At 33.1% G+C, this 18,865-nt stretch overlaps 1 protein-coding gene across 4 annotated transcripts; it reads left to right on the plus strand.

Moving 5' to 3' along the window:
* Positions 1–8,382: 8,382 nt before the first annotated feature.
* On the plus strand, positions 8,383–18,599 carry LOC133850386 (fibrinogen-like protein 1). Of its 4 annotated transcripts, XM_062286470.1 has the most exons (4): positions 8,383–8,527; positions 8,661–8,811; positions 15,626–16,335; positions 16,405–16,614. In XM_062286470.1, the coding sequence occupies exons 3-4, from the start codon at positions 15,878–15,880 to the stop codon at positions 16,526–16,528; spliced, it is 582 nt and encodes a 193-aa protein (XP_062142454.1). In that variant the 5' UTR covers positions 8,383–8,527; positions 8,661–8,811; positions 15,626–15,877; the 3' UTR covers positions 16,529–16,614. The 4 variants fall into 4 exon arrangements, with proteins under 4 accessions (XP_062142454.1, XP_062142453.1, XP_062142452.1 ...); XM_062286469.1 differs by lacking the exons at positions 8,383–8,527; positions 8,661–8,811; positions 16,405–16,614 and adding exons at positions 15,444–15,584; positions 18,307–18,599 and having other exon boundaries at positions 15,638–16,335; XM_062286468.1 differs by lacking the exons at positions 8,383–8,527; positions 8,661–8,811 and adding an exon at positions 15,447–15,584 and having other exon boundaries at positions 15,638–16,335.
* The last annotated feature ends 266 nt before the right edge of the window (positions 18,600–18,865 follow it).

Here is an 18,865-nt window from a genome sequence, read left to right on the forward strand (position 1 = left end):
TTTTGGTGGCAAATGCTTCGGCAACTCTCCCTTTCGGTGAGCCCCAATTGCTGTGTAATTAAGACCGAATTCCCAAACAAATTTGAGTTAAGATTTTCTTCATATCTTTTGTTTACGCATTGCTTTTACTTTTTGTGCCACATATGCACTTTTCTTCTTTAGCGTATGGGTCTGTGTGTGTGTGTGTCTATGTGTGTGGTATGTCAGCGCCCCTAAGTATGCTTTATTATTTGCGCGCAATTAGCGGATTTTCAATACGAATCAAGTGTAATTGTTTGTTACTCGATTTGTGCTTTTGTTGCAAGATGAAAGTTACTTACAAATTGTCTGTGTATTATGATGATTTCAATCATGTCCGCTTAAATTTATTTGAGTCTTTTCATATGATAAAATCGAGCCAGTAATTAAATATAATTGCGTATTTTGATTTTGTAAAATTTTATTCAGATTAGAGCATAGTATTAAGTGGTAAAATATAATATTATTTCTTTTTATATTATAACTTTGTGCCTTCTGAGAATATGGTATATTTTGTTCTCTATGGTATATTTTGTAGTATATTAATTTGTTATATCTTATAATATGGTTTTATTTTAAATGGGAGATGCTGCAGACTAGTGAGCTCGACTGTAGCTTTCCTTACTTTATTTATTTGTATAGAATCTTAAATTAGTAAATAATTATTTAGAGCATTTACATGTTAAGATTTAATTGAATAATTCCAAATTATCAATTAGAATTATGCATTTTTTTTTATAGTTTTATTTGCAATAAGCGAGTATTTATTAGTAAAATCTGAATACCTAGTTTATAGTATGTAAAAATAATTTGTTATCGTAAATAAATGTATTTGATGATTACGCTTGGGGGAAATTATTCTTGACGCAAACCTTTGACAAGCTTTTCACCTCACAACGTTGTGCAGAACTTTTCCGTTAGCTAAGACTCAAACACATTTTAGCTTTTTCGAAGAGCAACAGAACTAAATAGTAATCATAAAGAAAATATCAATGCATTGACTAAAATAAAATGAAGATTTATTACAAATGTATAGGAAAATACTTATAAGTGAAATTCATTTATAGAATTATTATTTTATATATCTGCAGATGTTAGCCAATTATTTCTTGGTGTTCAACTTTTAACTAGAAATAAAATTTATTATTTATTATTATTATTTCTTGGTGTTCAACTTTTTAACTAGAAATAAAATTTAGTTATTTAATGTAATATTTTAAGTTATTTTAAATCACTTTCTGCGCTTCATTTGATTTACTTAGCTCCATTGCACAAGGCTCGATAATTGTATTTAAATTAATTATGCATTTAAAGCACAAAAACACAAATGTGGACGTTTGTTTGTGTTAAATTAATATAATTACATGGTGCTTAATTATAAAAACAAAAACATTTAATTAAATCAATGCAAAAATCTCATTAGATATTCATACAGAACGATGCGAGTATCGCACACAAGCAGCCACTTGTAATGAGTACTATGAATACACTCGACTTTTGTGCCCACATACGTTCGATGTTGTTGCTGTTTTTTATTTGCACAACATCAACAATAGCAGAGGCTATAACAACAGCGACAGCAACACCAACACCAACAGCAACAACTAAGTACAATACAATAAACATTAATGCTTAAACGCAGACAAATAAACATAAACATTTATGTCAATAAAATGAACTGATGCTTGACCCGGTCGGTCAGATAAAACGTCGGTCTGCCTCACACACACCCACACATGTTTATACGAGTGTGCCAAAAGGCTGGCAACATTTTAGTTAATTGCCAAGTTCAGGCTGTAAACGTGTGTGTCCTTTACAACATCTTTGTCGAGTGTTTTCAAGCGTCTAAATATTTTTAGTCAAAGGCTGCATCGGCACGCACGAATGCTCAGATCTGTCATCCCTTCTCCATCTCCATTTTTATCACTATCTTCATCTCACACACATCCTTCGGTCCAAGTCATTGCCAAAGTTCATAGCCAGCAGCAGGTGTTGACCGAATACTATTCGATTTGCTCACTCTCTGTCTGGTAATTGTTAGAGTAAACGCTCAATAGCCAACTTCTGTTGATGTTGCTGTTGTTGTGCTATGTTTTGGGCCTAATTGAGTTTGCATTTGGTTTTGCTTTGTACAATTAGATTAGCAGCTCGAAATATTGAGCTTCAAACCCTTCCAGCTTAATTATTATAAATAGCCTATTGTTACAATTAAATCTAACCATTTAAAAGTGATAAGATTGTTAATAGAATTTGCAGCTTTGTAAGAAATTCATTTTCAATTGAATATTTTCTTAGACTAAATAACTAAGAAAGTAAGTAGTCGAGTATTCTGAAAATATATCAAAATGATATCACGAGAAAAAAAAAACTAAAATATGCTAAAGATTATATTTGGTATATTAATTGAACGGAATTTTCAGAAATCACAAATTCATTAGGTATAATTATTAGTTATATTATAAGTATTATCACTCTGGCTATTGTATTTTTAATTGTAATAATAATTGTATAACTAATTACTAGGGGTCTTAGTTGCTTTGGCTGACAATATATTGTGCCGTTTATGGTATTCTTTGAATGTGGCACTATGTCGATATGCCAAATATACCATTCGGATTTTTTTTTTAGTATTTTCTGTATATTTTGAATAAAAATACCGCAATATTTTGCTTTTATTCAAAATGGGTATCGGGTATTTCACAGTCGAGCGCACTCGTCTGTAGCTTTCTGACTTGTTTTTTCCTCGACATGTGTCACGCAAAAGATTGCATTTATAAAAATTAAATATTATTATTGAGAACAGATGAGGTAATAATTTTTGAATTCAGTTAAAAGTGAGTAAAAAATGATAATGGGAGAAATGAAATGAAATTTTAATCTTATTAAAGTAGCTCGACAAAAGAAGTACGGCAATAAACAAAATAAAAATATTCCTCGATAAATGATTTTTTAAGAAGATTTATTATGCTGGTCAGCTTATAGTTTTAAAAGATCGAAATATTATTAATTTAATTACCATTATTAATTATATTTTGTTCTTATTAAGTAGACTGCACTCTCCATAAAATATGTTTGTAAATAAAAACTCTTAAATTTATTCAGCTTAAAAAGTGAAAAGGCGAGTGAAAGTTTTTCCGCTTTGGGTTTTTGCATTTTCTCTCTCTTTGTTTCGCTCACTTTGTTGGCCAACATTTGTTGGTTGTGTTGCTCAAATTTGTAAATGAATACATTAAAAAAGAGATTTAAATTAATTAGTGAATTTGTTTGTTGCACAAAACACAAATAGTATGCGGTTACTTAGTCGAACGAACTCGGACAGTTCATGCACTCCTACACACACATACACACACACACACATACATACTCATTTAATGCGTTTAATGTAAATAGCTACTGCACTTTGTTTTGCAATTGATGCAATTTAACTTTTATTTCAACTGCTAAGTAGTCGTTGTAGTACTGGATTTTAATTTAAAATTTGTATCCCTTTTATGTATTTAAATTTTAGTTATATATGTATTGTTACAATATTATTTTAACTTTTCTTTGAACTGTTAAGCAAAGGAAATTGTTTACAACCGCTACCCATAAGGCTATAGGGTTATTCAGCTTAAGTTTTATTCCGTGCTCGAAAGTCGACTAAAATCGAGTAACAAGCGTAGACTTGAAACTAGAAACGATTTTTGGCACATACAATATATACTATAGTAGTTATTTGGATGTGATTAAATTAAAATTGTAGAAGTTAAGAAATACTTTTGTATGGCATACTTCGAGTGTACTACAATATTCATATACCAAATATAACCTTAGGTATATATTTTTGGTTTTTGTGTGGTATATTAATATGGTATTGTTCTTATTAAAAATCGGTGCCGGGTACCTCACAGTCGAGCACACTCGACTTTAGCTTTCTTACTTGGTTTTATGTAGTACTCGGTTTAATTTGTATACTTTTTTTCTGAATATTTATATTAATTATATGTGTATTTATCGTTATTATTTTAGCCTTTATTTCAACTACCAATTTCACGTTCCTAATTCCACACTGCATTTATTTGTTTAGTTATATTTCTAAGTACTTGTTGATATTATTTGATTTATTCATTTAAGGTTGAGCAACATTGATATATCGAAATTAGGATCTATCCATATTTCACTCTATACAGATAATTTTCTATTATTATTAGCCCAGCAAATATTTACAAAACACAAAAACTTTAAATGATTTTGCATCGAGATTTGAAAGGAAGCGGGAACACACACAGAGGCACAGCACACATCGACAGATGTATCAATAAATATTGAAATACGAGTACTTATGAATCTAGGCGAATATTTCATGATGCTGCTGCCACTGCTTCTGTTGCTTTTGTTGCCCCAGATTCCCACATGCAACTGCTCCCTGGTGGCAGAAAGCTGCACGAAATGTAGAACATTTTTCATTTCAACACGAACAAAATTGCATTTTTAAATACGTGCGAGAATGGGCGGGTGAACAGCAAAGAGAGAACGAGAGAGAAGAGTTTTTCACTAATAAATAAAAGGAGAAAATAATAAATATGCCACAGCAAAAACTAACAAAATGAATACAACTACAAACATAGCTGGCAATGCGAAGCAACACAGCAGTTGAAAAACAGCAACAAGAATTGCAACAATAACAACAGGGACAACAACATCCACAAAACCAGAAAATATTTAAAAAAAGCTTTTAAGTGTTATTGATAGTTGAGCATAGTAGTCCCTCCTTCTTCCCCCATCCCCCGTCTCTCGTCTCCCTCTTGCTCTTTTTGTCCATCCCAATCTCTCACTCTCTTCATGGCAATGTTTAAGAATTTTGTTTCATTTCCCTCGCTTTTTGCTAACAATTTTTGCATTTGTTTTTCTCTTGATCTGTTTCCTTCGCGTTCGTGTTGTTAGCTGTTGGCATTGTTGTTGCAGGAGGAAGGTTTGTAAAGGGAAGGGGGCGGGGAAAGCGCTTCCGGTTATTTAAATGCTAACAAATACAAATTGTTGGGCGTTTGCCGGACAGCACTCAACAGTTGTTTGGTTCTCTTCGCAATGCTTTCGCATGGCTCGAATTGGGTTTCCACTTTTTATCTGGCTGCCAGAAACATTTTGCATATTTGGGTTATATTTCAATTGTTGCTCTCGGTTTCGCTTCTTCTTCTTGTTGTTGTTGTTGTTGTTGTTGATGTTGTCCGAGTACTTCTGTTTTCAATTGTTTGCGATGCTCTTGATTGCTTAGATGTGATGCAACTGGGCTTCGTTACACTTTTAATTTATTAAATCATTTCGAGGGTCTCAAATACTATACCAAATAGATAAGGGCCACATATTTAATTATTGCTCATTTATATATTTGCAAAAATTATAATTTTTATAGTTTAATTAGATTTTTTAAATTTTATGTTGATTTTTGTTTATTTAATTTTATTTTTAATATTAATTTTATTTTTAGTTTTTTGCTAAAATATATTTTTTTTTCATTTATTTAATTATTTCAGTAAACACTTTGGCTTTACTTTGTAACAATTATTAAAATTTTATGTTTTTTCTTGGGTATTTAATTGTATTTTTCAAAATTATTTTTGTTATTAGTTTTTTGCATAAAAATGTTTGTTTGTATTTATTTATTTTTACTTTAGTTTTTCTGTACAACAATTTCTAGCAATTTCATTTTTCATTTTGTTTAGTTTTGATTTTTTATTTTATACATATTTTCATATTCATCTTGAAAATATTTTTGGTGTTGTTTACCATTTACTATTTTTGTTTTTTTCTTTGTAAATTTTTTTTATATATTTACTTTATTATATTGTATTACATTATTTTTTTATATGTAATTACTTTGTTAAATACTTTTGCTTTTCTTTTACTCATTTTTAATCTTATAGATTTTTTTATTGTGTTTAAATTATTTGTAATATTTATTGACTTGCTTTATTTATTTTTATGTTGATTATTATTTATTTGAGTTATTTAATTCATTCGTATGTACATAGATGCTGTTTATTTTATTAATATTTGTTGCTTCAATTGATTATTTATTTATGACATTTAAAATGCTTTATATTTATTTACTTTGTCTATTTTATTCATTTGAATTTACAAATGGTTTCTTCTAAGGATATTGATCTATATAACTTGTTTATTCAACTCTTCGGTTATCAGAGCATTCAATCGTCACTATTCTCAAATACATTTATAGCTAGTGCAACTTATGCCACTTTGTTAATCCATAGACAAGCACTTGGTGAAGAGAACAACAACAATTGGACGGCTTTCAGAACACGCTTTCACGCCGTATCAGGAAGAAGACCTGGCAAAACCCACCGATGAGTGCATAGTAAATTGTGTGCTCGATACTCGGACAAAATTTATTGTTTTCGTTTTGTTTGCAGTATGTATGTGTGTGTGTGTGTGCACTCTATTGTGTGCATTTATTTGTACAATTTTTTGGTATTTTGTTTTGTACACATTGTGGTCCATTGTTTTTATCAACATACCAACACTTCGGAAGCGCGCCGACTATTTTGTATTTTGTATTTTGTATTGACCACTAGAAGCAGAATCGGAGTGGCAGCTGCGAGCGGCAAATTCAATATTCAATGCATGCAATATGGTCACGTGAACAAAGAAAAATGCGATTAGTTGGCAAGTGTGTGGTTTATTGTTTCGTTGAGATACTTTAAAGAGCTTATCAAGTTGTGTCGTTGAACCAATCCGACAGAGAGAGAGAGAGAGAGATGAAACATTTGACCCACATGCATGTTTAGTTTGCACCTCGAGGCTCGAGGTGCTTCAATTATGCACATTATGGCAACTACTCTGGCAGTCAAGTGGGCCATGAGATTCACATAATGCTGCACAATGCGAATGTGTCATGCAGAAGAAGGAGAAGAACGTTGCTGCGTCACAACAACAAGTGTCAAGAGTGCGGTGGAAAAAGAAGTGCGTTGCATACTTTAAGGCGCTTAAATGCTCAACGCCAGGCCACAGCGACAGTCACATTTGCGCCATAAATAAACTGGCATATGCAACAGCAGCAGCATCAGTTCTAATGCAGTTACAGCTGCTTCTGCTTCTGCTGCTGCTGCTGCTGCACGCTGAAGTGTCTGTTGAAGTACGCAGTAGAAGTTGCAGCGTCCTTCGCGTGTGGCAAGATAAATCTCAACAAGTTTTTATGCATTCGCATCGCTCCTTCTGTTTTTTTTTTTTTTTTTGCTTCACAGTTTTTTCTTTTTCTTTTTGTGGCATGACAAAAGTCGACAACATAAGCCAAGCCAAGCCAAGCCAGGCAACTCAGAGTCCTTTAAAAAGTGCCAAGTCAAGCAAATGCGCCAAAAATGCATATGCAGATTTTATACATAATACGGCATATTTGAGATGTGTCAGGGAACTAACTCTCTTACTTGCTTTGATCACTCGAGCTCTTGTGCGTATGCATTACGTCCAACTGGCTCATTTAACAGACAAACAAACATCGAGCATACGCCACGTTGACCTCATTTTTCACCAAAGTGTTTTGCCCTGCATTCGCTTTGCTTTGCTTTCGTTGTACTCGCCTTCTATTCTCTCCGTTGTGCTCTGTTTTTTTTCGGGATCTCTGTCTTTGTTTGTGCTTTTTTTTTAAGGCATTTCGATTTTACTTTTGCCACTGTCGCATGCCTCCGTGTATTGTCCTGTTTGCCTTTCGGCGTTTTTTGCAAGGCCTTTTGGGCATATGCTTTGTAATGCAAGCCAAAGTCTACGAGGCTGTTGGCATATGCAGGCTACTTAGTTGCCTGCCATTTCTTGTTTATGTTTCGAAAATAAATGCCACTTGTTCGCGCTCTTTGCACCTCGTGCTCTTAACAGCAAACTGGAAGCTTCCAGTTCGGATTAAGAGAGTTCTAACGCAGAAAGAGCGTTTTACTCTCTTTTCAATGTTTGTTTGCTATTGGTGGTTGTGTGCGTGGGTTTGGATTGTTGTTGGCCACCCACGAGTTTCTTCAGCTTGCTTCGTTAGCTGCGAAGTTTGATTCGATTTACACTCGACGATAGATATGTCTAAAAGATGGTTTTGTTAACGTGCAAAAAACTCGAAATATTTTATGTACTTTGAATCATATTTTATTTGTTTGAATAGTGTATTTTTGTTGTTGTTTATTTTATTTACTTTATTATTGTTAGTAGCATTTAATCAGTTTTTATTTACTTAAATATTTTATTAAATATATTTGGAGTTTGCATTTTATATTTAAATTGTTTCATGCCGAAATTCAAAAAGCGTTTTATTAGCTCAGTTAGCTAAAACGCTTTTGAATTTCTATGAATATATTTTATAGATTAAGTCATATAAATGGGTTGAAAACCTTTGTTTATATTTGTGTAATAAATTAAAAGTTGCCTCACAAATTTAAAAATATTCAACTCTCATAAAAACGTGAGAGAATTTTCGAATAAAGCTCTTCAGAAATGCACTTAAAGGATTAAAAGTGCCGCACATTATTGACACAATTAGGTAAGCACTGAAGCACACACTTCACAGGCATTTGGGAAAAAGTGTGACATTGTTTTTGAAAATATTTTAAAAAGCATGCATTTTTTTCGTTTTCGTTTTGCTTTTGTTCTTTTACTTTTCATTTTCTGGTAAGTTTTTGTTTTCTGTTTTGTTGATCCGGATTGGCGTTCATCAAAATGCAAGAGAAAAACTGAAATTGTTTGCCCAACAACAGCAGCTGCAGGGCTTGAGCACAGGAATGTTGACATACTGTAGCTGTAGTCGACACAAGTACGATATAGTGGGTGTGTACTATCTATAGTATATATTATATAGTATGTTTAGGACTGAGCGTGGCTCACAAGATAATTGCCAAAAGTTGTTAAAAAAAAAAGTTTTGACCAACATTTTTGCAGCTAGTCAAAAAGTTGGACCCTTGGGTCAAGCTGTGTCCTGGCCCCAAAAAAAAGTTCGCTAAACATTTTATTCTATCTAATTGAGTGTGTTTAAAGTTTAAAGTATGCCAAAGTTTGTTCAGAAAGTTGCCGATTTAAGCCAAGTGAACGATTGCATCTTTATAAAGCCAATAATACTCACAAACTGTTGCTCACTTTTGGGATCCATTATTATTATGGCAATTTGTATTCTTATTATTATTATTATTACTGCCACATGGCGTTTGTTATTGTTATTTTGACTTACGCATTTTGATTGAGTTGTGCGCATTTTTTAATTTATTTTACACGTTCGTCCTTCGACCGGAAATGAACGCGCGCATAAAAATGTCGACGACCATCGACTGACTGTTGTGCCATTGTGTCCATAAAAAGTACGAGTGTGCGTGTGTGTGTGTGCATTTGCCTATCTACATATAAGCACAAAATAATAAAGCAACACAAATCCCAATTTCCGTCAATGCACACTGCGCATATCGCATGCACGCGTCGTATACGCAATATGAGTTTCTGTCCTGTTGCCGCTGACGTTTCTGTTGCTGTTGCATGCAAATGTGTTTTGCTATAGAGAACACAAAGATTGTGCACATATTTTGCTATTATACTCACAAATGTTCGCTCTGTTTTTGGTTAATTTTTTAATGCTTTAGCAGTATATGAAAATTTATTTGATTTACTAGAATAATTTTGCTTATTTCATAAAAGATAATATTGTTTTATTTTATATTCCTACCGTAAAGAACTTTTACTACTTACTATTTATAATTTGCTGAAAGCTTAAGAAAATTGTGTTGAAATATTGCAATATTGCATTTTTCAGTTGTAAAATTTTTGACTTTGGCCACAAGCCGACATTGATAACAATTACGAGTTAACTCAGACAAACTTTGCATATGATTTTAAGCTTAACTGTAATTAAAGCTTCCTGGCAAGTGCAGGACAACACCAACATCAACAACAACAGCAACAACAGCAACAACTACAGAAAGGGCAACAAAAACCAAACTGCAGCATAAACTTTGTTGGCAACTCATAACTTTTACTTTGAGATGGAGCAAAGTGCAAGGAACAGGATCTGGAGCGGGGCCACAATAGCCCAAAAGAGAAAAACTTTATAACACTCTGTACTTTTCTCTGCACAAGTGTGTGTGGTGTTAATAATAAACCAAATATGTGTGAATTGTCTATTGTTTCTGAGAGCTCGACTTAAAAATAATACGTAATCAGCTTAAGCATTATATAAGTTACTTGCGAAAAATCCTTGAAACCTATATTTATTTTGTATTTCAACAAAAAGGGTAAACATTTTTTAAATACTAAAGAAAAATATTGGTATAAAGTGCAAAGCATTTCTTTCAATATTTATGAATATATATTTTAAACTCAATAAATTATTTAAAAGATTAACTGCAGTAAAGTAAATGTATCGCTAAAATATAATGTACAATTTTTGATTAATCATAATATATCTTTATACAAATACAACAGGGTATATTAACTAAAAACTTTAGCCAAAGCAAATAGGTTGTTGTTGTGCTGTTGGAGGTTTTTGTTTTTTTTTGTTTTATTTATTATTTTATGTTGCTTCGTTGGTTTATTTGTTGCAGCTGCGATTCTTATGCAGAAGTGTTAAGCACGCGGTTTTTGGGCTGTGTGGCACATAGAAAGTACTTTTACTTCTGTTTTGGGTTCACAAGTTTTAAGAGCGAACTTTATGCTCTAATTTCCGAAAAGGAAAAATTAGCAAAGTATTTTGCGCCATTGCCATATCATAAACTGGCAAAAAGCACCAAAAACTGAAACTGGAGCAGCCATATAGCCTCATCTTAGACCCATGTGTGCATCAGTGTTCGTGTATGTGAGAGTTGCTCACAAAAGTCACATAAATTTGAAATGACAGCAGCGTTTTACAGTTTTTCGAGGTCGTGTGGTAATAAAGTTTTTCAGAGAAAACACAAATACACCGAGAGAAAATGAGAGAGCGAGAGCAACAGCTGCTCAAAGCGACGCATGATGACAGTCCAAAGTGGCAGCTAGTTAGACATTGGGGCAGCAACTGAGCCCAACTTCAACCTCAACCTCAACCTCGAGAGCGAGAGCAGAGGGCGGGTCAGAATGAAATGCTGCTGGTGGAGGGAGGCTCATGACTCGTAAAATATGTTTATGTCTGCGTTGAGTTTCCTAGGCCTGGCCCAAAACTATGTGCACTCACAATTGCTCTGTTGAGCTGTTCTATGAAATTATGCAATGGGGATTATTTTAGTTAAATTGCCCGACTGCGTCGTGGGTCACTCTGATACGGCGGACTGTCAGACAGACATTCGCATTTGCTCTTTTAACACAAGTTTGAGCCTGCTAAGGATTTAGCTGAAATGGAAAAGGAATTTGAATTGAGACAATCATAATAGAAGACAAAAATTGAATTACGATTTTTACCAACAAAAAAGTAAATACTTCATTAACAAATGCTTCTATTGTAATCTTCATCAACGTTTAATAAAATCATATTCTAAAAATATATTAAATTAATATAACGAAAAATACCATAATATACTAAAGACTATAATTTGTATATAAAATGATACCAAATTAATATACAGAAAATACCGAAATATACTAAATACTATATTTGGTATAGTACTATATTGAAAATATACTATAAAAATATAATGAGCAGCAACGTTTTTAAATTGTTCATTTCAATTCATATGCTTTTTTATAAATATTGCCTTTCGATATTAGCAAGCAGATTAAATTCATTTGAATTTATCAAAAAAATTAAAAAAAAAAGAAGAAAAATAAATGATTTGCAAACTGCCATTATTGAAATGCTTTTAAAAACTCACATTTAAAAGTGCTTAAATTAAATACTTATTTCACATCACTGGCGCACTGAAAAAAGAAAACCGAAAAAGGAAAACCACAACACAAATCAAACCACTTGTAAAAAGAGAGCAACAAACCCAAATAATTGCCACAAACAGAATATGTTTAAAATAAATTAAACAATGTGCCAAAATGCAGACCGCATAACATGCGAAATTCTATGCATCGTCGCGAAATGTGCAATATAAATTGTAATTAAATTGACAGTCGTCAATACTATTCTCCTCAACCCAGAGTAATTTGCACTTTAATTATGGCAAATTGCCAAAACAGCCGCTGGCTGATGGGCAATGGCTAAGCCCGTCGTCCACTTTTGGCCAATGCAGAGCAAATGTCGCTCAATGATGAAAATCAAATGACACAAATCAATGACGGACCTGCGAATTGTGGTCACTTGGCCATTAGAGCAGCGGCTTTTCCAACGCCAGTTTCAGCACCGATTTAGCATTATAGAAAATGCGGCACAGTGGCCACAGTTTGGTTCCACAACTTACCCCGTAACCCCTTCTACCCTCTAATCACGGCTCAATGTTTTCGATTTTGGCTATTTATTAAACTAGATGCTGGAGGTTATAACATATGCTTCTGATGTTAGATGCCATATATGTTAGTTAGGAACATTAATTTAAAAACAAAGGCCTTTGTCAAAATTTCAAGAATCTTGCAAAAAAAATTGCTGATATTTGATTTGCTGATTCTTATATAAAAATACAAATATTAGTTTTTTTTCCGATTGTTCCAAAGTAGGATAATCATTACTGATTATCTAATGTAAACAAGCAGTAAAGCTACAATGCGAAAACATTAAACCATCTAAAGTATACTACTATACTGTAATATTGCGAAAGATAAAATAGGTATATTTAAACAGTTATGTTGTACTAAATATATACCAATGAAATACAGAGATATACCAAAAGCTATAATTGGTACGTTAAAGTACTACTAATTATTACAGCTTATCTAATTTAAACAAGCAGTAAAGCTACAATAAGAAAGCATGAGACCGTTTAAAATTTATAAAATTAATATACTAAAATAAAAATAAAAATAATATAGATATGTATATAAATTAATAATAATAATAATGTAAAACATAATAAAACGAAATATTCAAAAGTGTCAATTAAAACAATTAATTTATATTTTATTCTTTAATTATAAAAAAGATAGTTCTAAAGTAAAACTTTTTTTGTTTATAATGCATATCTAGATTTTAAAAAGTTTGCAATACTTTTGTTCAGTCAGTTATTCAGTTTCAATAGCTTTTCTATTAAAAACAGTTGGGCGATTTCTGTAGCTAAAACTGAGATTCACATTCAAGTTTGGTCCGCAGAATTGACCCATTTAAGCTAATCTGACTACAAGTCTAATTAATGCAAATTAAGGAGACCCATTCCAACATATAAAACTGGCATTTAGAAACCGCGTACAAGATTTAAAATGGGCGGAGGATTCCCCCACATTACAACGAAATTGAGGCTTTCAAGAGAACGACTCTGACGACAACTCGTCGTACAACATAATTAGGCTTATGGCAGTGACTTTTATAGTCAAGTGCCACAGAAATCCCGCTACTTACTGCTTGCCGCTTGCCACTTGCCACTTGCCACTTGTTCTCAGTCCCCAAGCCTCGATGGCGCCCATTTGCGTGCGTCGCTAATTAGTGTAAAATGTTTCCTGTTATTTACCTTTTTCGGTTTTGCAACAAAACAGGCGACGAGACCTAAATTGTGCATACTCGTGGGCTATACCAACTGGGACAGGGAGGCATTGGGGCATGACATTTAGTGGATACTTGTATCGGTAACTGTAACTGTAACTGTTTTGGTTACGGTGTCGATTTTTATTTGTACGCTTTGTGACGTGACCTGTTTTGGTAATAAATAAATAGTCGTATTTATTTTGCAGTTGTAATCAACACAATACGAAAACAAAGGCCAAATCAGCGCTAATTAACTCGAAGTCCCTCCCTTCCTCACCCATGTAGTGAAATGTCCTTGCCATTTCATCGCTACTTAACATGCAGAACATCAACTCGTTCAACTCAACTCAACTCAACTGAGCTGAACTCGTCTCGACTCTGCTCGACACTCGAAACTCGCTGCTGCGTAAATTGCATTTTAAAATAAATTATAATGATTATTATGTTGCAAACAACAGATGTCAGCTCGACTGTAGAGTCATGTCTGTCAATTGTCGTACTGTGAAAACGGGAGCACAAAGCTCTCTCTCTTTCTCTCTCTCTCTCTCCCTCTCTCTGTTCCCTCTCGTTCTATCTCTGTCTATCGGATTGCTCATTGTGAACACTGGCAGCACAATTTTGCCACTTTGCCACTCAGGTCTTATGGGGCAAGCATAAAAATGTTAACTGAACAACATTAACGCAAGCATTTTATGACGTTGAACTTAATATTATTAAATCAGTGACGAGTTTACGAAGCTCTAAACGCTACACAGCACCATGATGTTCATTTCTATGTTCTACGCTCTCACAAATAGATAATCGCCAGTTGAATTGAGTAATTCCAGTCAGGCTATTTCTAGTTAAATTAACGCTAATATTCCACAAAAGACAAATTAAAGAGTTAACCAAGCAAAACTACGCAACAAAGGGAACTTTTTGTATAATAAAGAAAGAGAGATCACAGAAAATTCATTATGTCTTTGTGTTGTTAAGACCATTCAGCTATTTTGTTTACAAATTATATTAAATTCGATTTATAAATATATAATTTATATAAGCTCTTCAAAAATTCTATTCTTGACTAAAATTTATACAAATATCTATAGTTATACCCGCTACCCATAGGGTAGAAACTAGAAAGGTATCATAACTTTGTGGTATATTTTGCACTCTATAGTATATCTTGAATGTAGGACTATATCAATATTCCAAACATAAGATTTGGAATATTTTTTTTGCTTTTTTTGTGGTACATTATTTTGATCATTTAAGAAGAATACCGCAATACTTTGCTTTTATTCAAAATGGGTAGCGGGTATCTTCTAGTCGAGCTCACTGGACTGTAGCTTTCTTTCTTGTTTTAATGCATTTTTGAAAAGTTCAATGAAATCCTATTTTCATTCATTTTCAAATGAATTCGCCCAAATTAAGCACAAAACGTATGTCAGATAGGGGCGCTAACATGATGATGCGAAGTGTATTTTTATTAACAAAATAAATTAGATAATAAACAATGAAATTTAAAATAAGTAGAACAACTATTCCCATTTTAAGTCTAGTGTGAAAGCGACTTGACTGTTGGGCTGATGTCACAGTACGGGCGAAGCGAATAGCACTGCTTTCAAAAATCATTCCGCTAAAAAACAAACTAAGCCAAAAACAAAATACTCTTAGCTTAACATTCTAATTAAACTTTTATTGCATTAAGTTTAACTAAATTATTAAATTAAAAAAAAAGATTTTTAGACAAGAATCATAAATTACAAAATAAAAATAATATTTTCTACAAAAAGCGTAAAAATAAAAATTGGTGATTTTTAATAATTTTGGGAGTGTATACATCAAGAGCAATAAAACAGTAGATAGCGCTTGCCTTAGCACTGATAAGAGGTAGGCTGATGACTTGTTGTGAGCTTGACGAGAGTCAGTTTTAAATCAACTGCTAAACGCGAAGGAGTGTGAATTCGCTTTTTTAATATAATTTAAAATGAATTGGAATCTACTCCCATGTATATTGATACTTATACGTAGTTGTTATGCTACTGATTTGGTTAGTAAATTGCTGAACTAAATAAATTGTATCTAAAAAAGTGTGGATTACAGGATTGCGACAACGAGAATCAGTGCTCTCGGTATTGTTATCAGGTAGTGAAACCTCTGCTTCAATACGCAAAGAAGGCACAAGAAAAAGAACGCGATTTTTTGAAATTAAAAGAAATAAATCGTAAATTGGACGAAGAGAACGCTGCTCTAGCAAAACAACTTGTCGAAAAATACGAGGAGTTACAATTTTATAAAAATTATAGATCTAGTTGTTTAGATAAGAAATCTGGCATTCAAGAGATGACAGTTTCCTATGTTCAGACATTCCCAGTGTATTGCGACTCCGAATTGATCGGTTCCGAATGGACAGTTATTCAGAGGCGCAAAGATGCCAGCGAAAGCTTTAATCGAGGCTGGACCGACTATCGAAGGGGTTTCGGAAATCTAAAAAACAATTTCTTTATTGGACTTGAAAATCTGTATTTGTTGACCAATGAAAAGCCCCATGAACTTTATATATATTTGAAGCGCTCGGATAATGAAGTTCGACATGCTAAATATTCTCTGTTCAAAATTGCTGGCGAATCTGAGAATTACAAACTATTGTCGGTTGGAAATTTTTCCGGCAATGCTAATGATTCTTTAAGCGGACATGTTAATATGAGTTTTTCTACCTATGATCGGGATAACGATGAGTCGAAGTATAATTGTGCCTTGGAATGGTTGTCTGGCTGGTGGTTCACAAAATGCTTCTTTAGGTAAGTTATGTGTATTTTAGTATAATTTTGACAATAAATAAAACCATTAATAATTTTCTTAATTCGCAGTAATCTCAATGGGCTTTACAAAGATAATGTGATAAATCTACAAAATGGAATTAGGTGGAACTCGTGGAACTCTGGAAAGGAATTGACTTTTGTCCAAATGATGATAAGACCGATAATCAATTAAAATATTGATCTTTTAACATGATGTCAAAAAATAAATGCATGTCTGTTTGTACAAAGAACAGCTTTAAATTTCATTCTATTCATTTCATAATTTCTTCCCTTCTTAAATTTTGGTATAATAATTTTTTCTATCAATTGTTTCACAGTTTAATAAACTATTTTCATAAAAAAAAGTAAGACAAATTTTGATACTGTTTATTTTTCAATTAAATGATGAATCAATAGTCATTAGCATGAATATCACGTGAGTTTGTTCGCCTACAAACATTGTGAAATATTTAAATATATATGTAAAATATTTGCGATAAGCCATATGATCAGCAAACATATTCATGTGCAGTTTTGTTCTCATTGCACAAGCTTCAAAGGGCATTCGGATTCGTGCGAATACCCTTCAATCTGCCTTGTACTATATGATTTGCATTGCCATTGCTCTCAGCGTTGCCACCAACATTGATGAGCCGCTCTTTGTTATCACGGCTACGACACTCTGCGTTTTTGTGTAAAATTATTGCTGGTGTAGCCGTTTCCCATAGAGTATTATAGCTTTGTTCGTATAGAAAATATATGCAACAGACAAAGAAGTCATCTCCGGCATCTCAATCACGCATATGATAACATTTGAACTACTGATAAGAGAGAGAGAGAGAGAGAGAGAGAGAGGGAGCGCATCTAATTCTTTTCATTACTAAGTGTGCGCTTGAGATGATTCAGTTTTAGCTGAGCTGCTTTATGAGAAGGAGTCTAATTTCGCGTTGATAATATAAATTAAAATGAATTTGAAACTTTTATCATTTCTCTTAATACTTGTGCATAATTGTTTTACTTTTGATTTGGTTAGTGTTTTGTTTAACTAAATGAATTATACCTAAAACTATTTCGATTACAGCAATGCGCCAATGATAAGGCTATCGAAAATCAGTGCTCTCTGTATTGTTACCAGGCAGTGAAGCCTCTGCTTCAATTCGTAACTGGGGCACAAGAAAAAGAACTCGAGTTCTTCAAATTAACAGAAACAATTCGTAAATTGAACGAAGATAAAGCTGCACTGGCAATACAACTTGAAAACAAAAATAAGGAATTAGAATTGCATCGTGAATCATTGATATCATGTAAACTAAATATGGAAAATGTAAAGGCTACTCAGTGCACTGATGCAACCCAAAAGTTTGATCTCAGAAATGGAAATACATATTCTGTAAAGATTCAAGAAAACAATTCAAATATGTCTAGTTGTTTAGATAAGAAAGCGGGAATTCACGAGATGACAGTTTCCTATGTTCAGACATTCCCAGTGTATTGCGACTCAGAATTGATCGGTTCTGGATGGACAGTTATTCAGAGGCGCAAGGATGCTAGCGAAAGCTTTAATCGAGGCTGGACTGACTATCGCAGGGGTTTCGGAAATCTAGAGAACAATTTCTTTATTGGACTCGAAAAGCTTTATCTATTAACCAATCAGAAGCCCCATGAACTTTATATATATTTGCAGAGCTCGGATAATGAAGTTCGACATGTTCAATATTCGCTGTTCAAAATTGCTGATGAATCTGAGAACTACAAACTATTGTCGGTTGGAAATCCTTCGGGAAATGCTGAAGATTCCATGGCCGTTCATGTTGGTATGATGTTCTCAACCTATGATCGGGATAATGATAAGTCGAGTGATAATTGTGCCTTCGAATGGAACTCTGGCTGGTGGTTCAGCGCTTGCTACCATGGGTAAGAATTAAGGAATAACTGTGCAACAAATGCAATAACAATTTCTTAAATTCTCAGCAATCTTAATGGGATTTATAAGGATAATGTGACAAATCTTGAAAATGGAATTAGGTGGAACTCATGGGACTCTAAAAAGGAATTCACATTTGTGCAAATGATGATTAGACCAATAGTCAATTGATTGATTGACTCTATTTTAAAAAAAGTCGATGGTTTTCACTGGCATTTCAATGAATTTTTATTTAAATTTTTCTTCTCTTTTGAATATTGTTAATGATAATTTTAATAATCTACGATTAATTTCTTACAATATTGTTAAATCTTTTGATTGTTTATATTTGTGCTGCTTACTCTTCAACTAAACTGAAAGTTAACAAATAACTCTATTCAATTGATTCTTGTTTTATGACAGTAATATAATTCATTTTTGTAAATAAAGGTTTGATTCTGGTGATTATATTTATTCCCGCTACCTATGGAGAGTGTTATAACTTTGACATTGCAGGAAATTTATGTAACAGGTAAAAGGAGGCATCTCCGTCAACAGCAGAGACGTAATATTTGAACGAATGAAGCCGTATACCAGCACACTGATCGGACCTTATCAGTGCGGCTT

Source organism: Drosophila sulfurigaster, chromosome 2L (assembly GCF_023558435.1).
Source record: "Drosophila sulfurigaster albostrigata strain 15112-1811.04 chromosome 2L, ASM2355843v2, whole genome shotgun sequence".
NCBI lineage: Eukaryota > Metazoa > Arthropoda > Insecta > Diptera > Drosophilidae > Drosophila > Drosophila sulfurigaster.

Excerpts from the sequence above, each read along its gene's own strand:
- LOC133850386 (XM_062286467.1), top strand. The coding sequence starts at position 17,301 with ATGAATTTGAAACTTTTATCATTTCTCTTAATACTTGTGCATAATTGT. Across the intron at positions 17,364-17,416 it reads ATTGTTTTACTTTTGATTTG|CAATGCGCCAATGATAAGGC; the intron begins GTTAGTGTTTTG and ends TTTCGATTACAG. Across the intron at positions 18,250-18,306 it reads TTCAGCGCTTGCTACCATGG|CAATCTTAATGGGATTTATA; the intron begins GTAAGAATTAAG and ends TTAAATTCTCAG.